The following is a 5,000-nucleotide window of genomic DNA, read 5'->3' as shown; positions in this document are numbered from 1 at the left end:
ACCCAAGACGTGGACAAGTAGTGAGAACGGATCCTTAAAATCCCTAAGAACAGAGTCTCAAGAAGATGGCAACACAACAGCAACCCTCAAGGTCAACGCGCCTCACAAGGCACTCGGTCAATGGCTTCCGGTACCAGGTGGCTGTGATCACCAAGGGCCGCGCCGTGTTCGTGCAGGCGGTCGAGTGGCTGTACCAAGGGGGGCCGTGTGTTAAGACTCACTTCCTTAGTTTGGGAAACTCAAGAGCAGACTATAAGCGGAAGTTTAATAGTGAACAAAGGGCGCTTTTAGAAAAGGGTGCCCCGTTTAAGGAGTTTGACATCTCTCTTCTCTACAATATTCTTCAACTTATGTGCGGACTGGCTAGCCCCAGTAACCCTGTTTGGACTTCCCCACCTTCGGGTCAACCCTTGGAACATCTGCTTCATAAATTAAAATTGATGAGGAACCACATTGCACACACAAATGATGTCCAGGAGATGTCGGACGAGGAGCTCTTAAAAAAGTTAAGAAAACTCAAATGTTTGTTGTCCAGAATCCTTAGACTGACTGGGAACCGATGTGGAATACATCCCCACATATTTCGTGATCAGGTATGGGAAATCAAGCAATATTTCCAAGGACTTTTGCAAAGGGTTAGAGAACCTTTGGAAAGTAGTGATCTGAATAACTTTCCACAACTACAGCAAGAAATAAGGGTGTTTCAGGAAGCGCTTAGGAGCAAAATAGAAGGAGACAGTCGGCAGGAACTTCATGATCTCTACCCGCAACTGTGGGATGTGACTCTCGCACAGTGGCTGTATCCGGATCTGAAAATCCAACCCAGTCTAAATTTCACCAACCTGGTGATCGTGGAAGACACGTCCACTCTGTCGCCATCTCAGGAGCAGAAGCATCAACCCAGTGACATTTCCCACGAGAATCTGCTGCAGGTTAAGCAGCGAAATGGTCGCCTTCCTGAAGTGATTATAATATCAGGCGAAGGAGGAATAGGGAAAACCACGCTGCTGAAGCACATGCTGGAGATGTGGGTGAGAGATCCTTCGCAAATTGAAGGACTTCAAGACGCTTCACTTCTACTATACTTGCAGCTCCGTGGCTGCACAATCAGCAGTTGGAATGACCTGCTCATAAGTCTCGTTCAGAACACATTTCAGGGCTCTGGACTTACTACCGATGTTTTTGTTGATCTGTTTCTTGCAATGAACATTGTTGTTCTTCTGGATGGTTATGATGAGGTGAGCAAGAAGGCGAAGAAACTCATAACTGATCTCTTATGCTACCCAGGTAACATGCGCATTGTGATAACGACAAGACCAGGCTGTGCAAAAGAACTGACGCAGATAATGAAGAATAAAAGGCAGGTGATTAATGTTGAAATCAAAGGCATACGGAGGGAAGATCGGCCGCACTTTGTCGAAAGCACTCTGGCTGCGCTGGTGCAGGATCCAACCCGCAGAGAAGAGATGAAGGAGAAGATCGTCACAAATATGAAAACCATTAATTTGGAAAAAGGGAAACTAGACATTCCCTTAACCCTGACACTGGCAATCATACGTGAGGTTGAGACCCCTGGTCAGAGCTCGCCAGACATCTATGGGGATTTGACTGCCCTTATGATGGACAAGATCAGGGAAAGATTGGCGCGAAAAGGCATTGATGATGTCGATGAAAAAGTTCAAGAATACCATGAGTTCCAAAAGGCGGTTGCTCTACAAGGTCTCAAGACACGTGAACATGACCTGTTGTCAGAAACAGTAGAAAAGTTGAAAGCAAAATGTGGCAGTCTAAATTTGCCATACAAGGAAATATTTTCTGGATTTCTTGTTTCAAAGAAATCCCGACAGGGTCTTTTTATCACTTTGATTTGGTCCTTCCCACACAAACAGTTCCAAGAATACTGGGCTTCTGGTTACATAACTACGCGCCTGTCAGAAATGCAGATACCAGATATGGCAGAGTTACACGAAATGCCGATTTTGACTGACATTGATAAAAGAAGAAAGATTTGTATGAAGGCGCTGCCTTTTGATGAAGAGATCGTAGAATTCATGCTGAAAAACAATCCTATATTGCAGGTTTATGCAGACGGCTTTGAAGAAGCAAAACGACTGTCCTGGATGAGTATACCAGCAGAGAGTGTAATATTACTGGTAGATATTTTGTTTAATATCACTCGTATTTTAGCTGTATCACATAAAGACCTACTAGGCAAAGTTGCAACAGCTATTATTTGTTTAATCTTATACATTGACCAACTATCGCTACAAGAGTGTGACAGAATGTTCCAAATGGTAATGGTTTCAGAGCAACATCCAAAAGTAGTGGAAGTGTGCGCAGGGCTGCTGAGAGAACGGGAAATTCTCAGTATTGGTGGGAATTATCTGCCAGAGCTTGTGCCTCTGGTAGACCACATGAAGCATTGCTCCTTGGAAATATTTACAGAAAAGAAAGATGAAGAGCTGCGACCAAACCAGCAAATCTACGCCCTCGAACAATTGGCTAAAAAGGACATCAGAATTAGGCTTCACATACGTTCGATTTGGGACACGGACATGTCTGAGACCTGTCTCAAAATATTCAATTGTCGTGGAACTTTGGCGCAACTGACTAAATTTAATGGCCCCTTGTCAGCTTCGGGCATGGAATTCCTCCCAGAGAGCCTCAGGGAGCTGAAAACCAATTCTGATGGGGAAGGGATGATGGCTTTGCTGAAGAGGCTTGCTCTCCTGCCGAAACTTCGGGACTTGGGTGAGTTCACATTTCACTGGACAGAGGTTACTGGGCTGACCTGTCTGGGGATCTTTAACAAATCTCTGTGTTGAGGTAAGCTGATTGATTATTTAGAAATATTGACTATATCAGCAACAAAGACAATTACCAGCTTTTCTTTTTGTTACGTAATTCTATATTTGGTAAAACTGGAAATAAGATTGCATGCCATGTGAATTTTGCAGGTCATAAAATATTAGTTCCTTCTGGTAAATGAAAAGATTCCTTGAATCAAAACATCCTCCCAAAGTCCTTTCCATTGTGTAGGTACTCTAAAAATAAGTAGTTAGGAATGTTGCATAACTCGACCAGCACTATCAGAGTGCTGCAGGCAATGTGTCTGTGAGGTTAAAGTGCTTGGTTGAAGGTCCAAAGATCTTAAGAGTGGTCCATCTGGCTCCCCAATTAGCATAGGCCCATGTTTGAATTGCTTTGCCCAACGCCGTGATCTGGGATTTCGGACACCATGTCTCTGAAATCTCAGATCCCAAGAGTGTGCTTGGAAGTCAGTAACCTGGGAATCCTACATTGTCTGGTTGTTGATCTATCATAATATGTTGCTGGACCATGTGATGTGTGCAGCTGGGGGCCAGAGTTCCTTCAAGCAAATGTGGAGAACAATGGAGGGAAAAGGTACGAATTTTAGCGGTGAGAATTCTGCTGTTGCCGTTTGCACACCCCAGGCAGGCCCTTGTCCAATGCTGATCTCAACACATAATGTGACATCTTTGCCCCAGTTTCATCTTTATTTCTTTATGGCTTGGTCTATTTCTAAGAAGGAAAAGGGGAATCCCAAATAATTATAGATCAGGGCAGTTTGAGAGTTGAGACCCTTGTGTTTACTGAATTTCAAGTTCATCTTTATAATGCTACCAATCAGCCAATACAGAGTTTATACTGTCTGAATTGAGTGTTTATTCATTTATCAATTGTTTTGGTAGAAACTGGTACATTCTCATCACTATGAATATTCAGTATAATCATGTGATTTTGATGATATGATTGTGTAATATGTGGTTCTAGACAGTGTTACAGATCCGTTGGACTGGACTTTAGAAGCCTCTAGTCGAAATAGAAAGAGCTGATTTTCCCACTAAGGACTTAGGAAATCATTTAATATTGAGTAATATTTCAAAATTTCCCCAGTAGATCAAAGTTCAAAGACTCTAGAGAAATAGGAAAATGGAAGACAACACCGGTTCCATAATTAGATAAGGGTTTTGATTCGCCAGCTTTAGTGTTCCATTTGTTCCATCTGCAAGAGTTGGTTCTGTGCCTGTTGCTCTTGTAATGGAAGCCTCGCGTTGGGCTGGTCACATGCGCCCTTCCTCTAACACGGTAAAAGGGAAATGAAAGACAAGTACATTACCATTTGGACGAGAATTTGTCTGAACAGTCACGAAGGAATGCTGAGCCTCCCACCTTTTCAGACTTCAGTGGATCCCTGACGAAAGTTGAGATGGAGCTCCTGCCAAAAGTCCTTCTGCAATTAGACGTCACAACAGACGGGGAAGGCCTGCGGGCTCTAGCAAGGAGGCTGCCACATCTCAAGTATCTTTACAACCTGAGTAAGAGTTCTTAGCCCGTTGTGACATATGTATGAATGGGAATGTTTAAATCAATTCTAGCTTAGAGACAACAATATCAATATTAAGAGAATTATAGCTGTAAAATTCTAGTTTCAAAATTGTGAAATCTGTGAACATTGCCTCTGTCATCCATTCCCTTCCTTCTCAGATATATGCCTGCTGGATTGTCCCCCGGCTGACACACTGCTTGACTTGCCTTACGAGGGGTTCTTGAAGCTGAACTTGCGGCAGGTCACCCCCCCTCACTGGTTGTGGGTGTGTGACGCCCTGCAGAAGCTCCTGACCACGCGGACGGAGAAGGCCTTTGTCACGTTCCCTCCGTGCTGTGGTAGGTTCCTCTCTTTCTTCCCTTTTTTCTGCAACAGGAGGATTTCTCTTTTACTACCAGGTATGGGAGGCGTCTCTTCCCTACTGCGGTAGACAGAGTTTCCAGGCGTCCTCCGGTAGGTGGTTTCCTGTTTACTATACTCCGTCCAATTTCATTAAAGGAGAAAATGACAACTCACCCCAGGGCTTTGGCATCCTCCGATTCATCAGGTTGCCTTTCGAAAATAATAAGTAATGCTTTCCAAACTCCAAAAGTGTATTGGCACAAGTAAGATTAATCAGGTGAGTAGTAAATAAAAGAAAAACAATATA

General features: G+C 43.6%; 1 protein-coding gene across 2 annotated transcripts in view; it reads left to right on the top strand.

The window, feature by feature from the left end:
* The window catches only part of LOC113822490 (uncharacterized), a 13,540-nt gene that overhangs the window by 7,771 nt on the left and 769 nt on the right, over positions 1-5,000 (top strand). Inside the window, exons 2-4 of one of the 2 annotated variants that reach the window (XM_070115923.1) lie at positions 1-2,751; positions 4,203-4,340; positions 4,510-4,689. The exon at positions 1-2,751 is cut by the window's left edge and continues 32 nt beyond it. In XM_070115923.1, coding sequence (XP_069972024.1) covers positions 66-2,751; positions 4,203-4,340; positions 4,510-4,689 — 3,004 coding nt within the window. In that variant the 5' untranslated portion in view covers positions 1-65. Of the gene's footprint in view, positions 2,827-4,202; positions 4,341-4,509; positions 4,690-5,000 lie in introns of those variants that run through there. The other variant, XM_070115924.1, reaches the window with a different exon arrangement.

The sequence above is a fragment of the Penaeus vannamei genome, chromosome 38, assembly GCF_042767895.1.
Source record: "Penaeus vannamei isolate JL-2024 chromosome 38, ASM4276789v1, whole genome shotgun sequence".
Classification (NCBI taxonomy): Eukaryota; Metazoa; Arthropoda; class Malacostraca; order Decapoda; family Penaeidae; genus Penaeus; species Penaeus vannamei.
The sequence above is the reverse complement of the archived record's forward strand: the minus strand, read 5'-3'. Positions and strand labels throughout refer to the sequence as shown.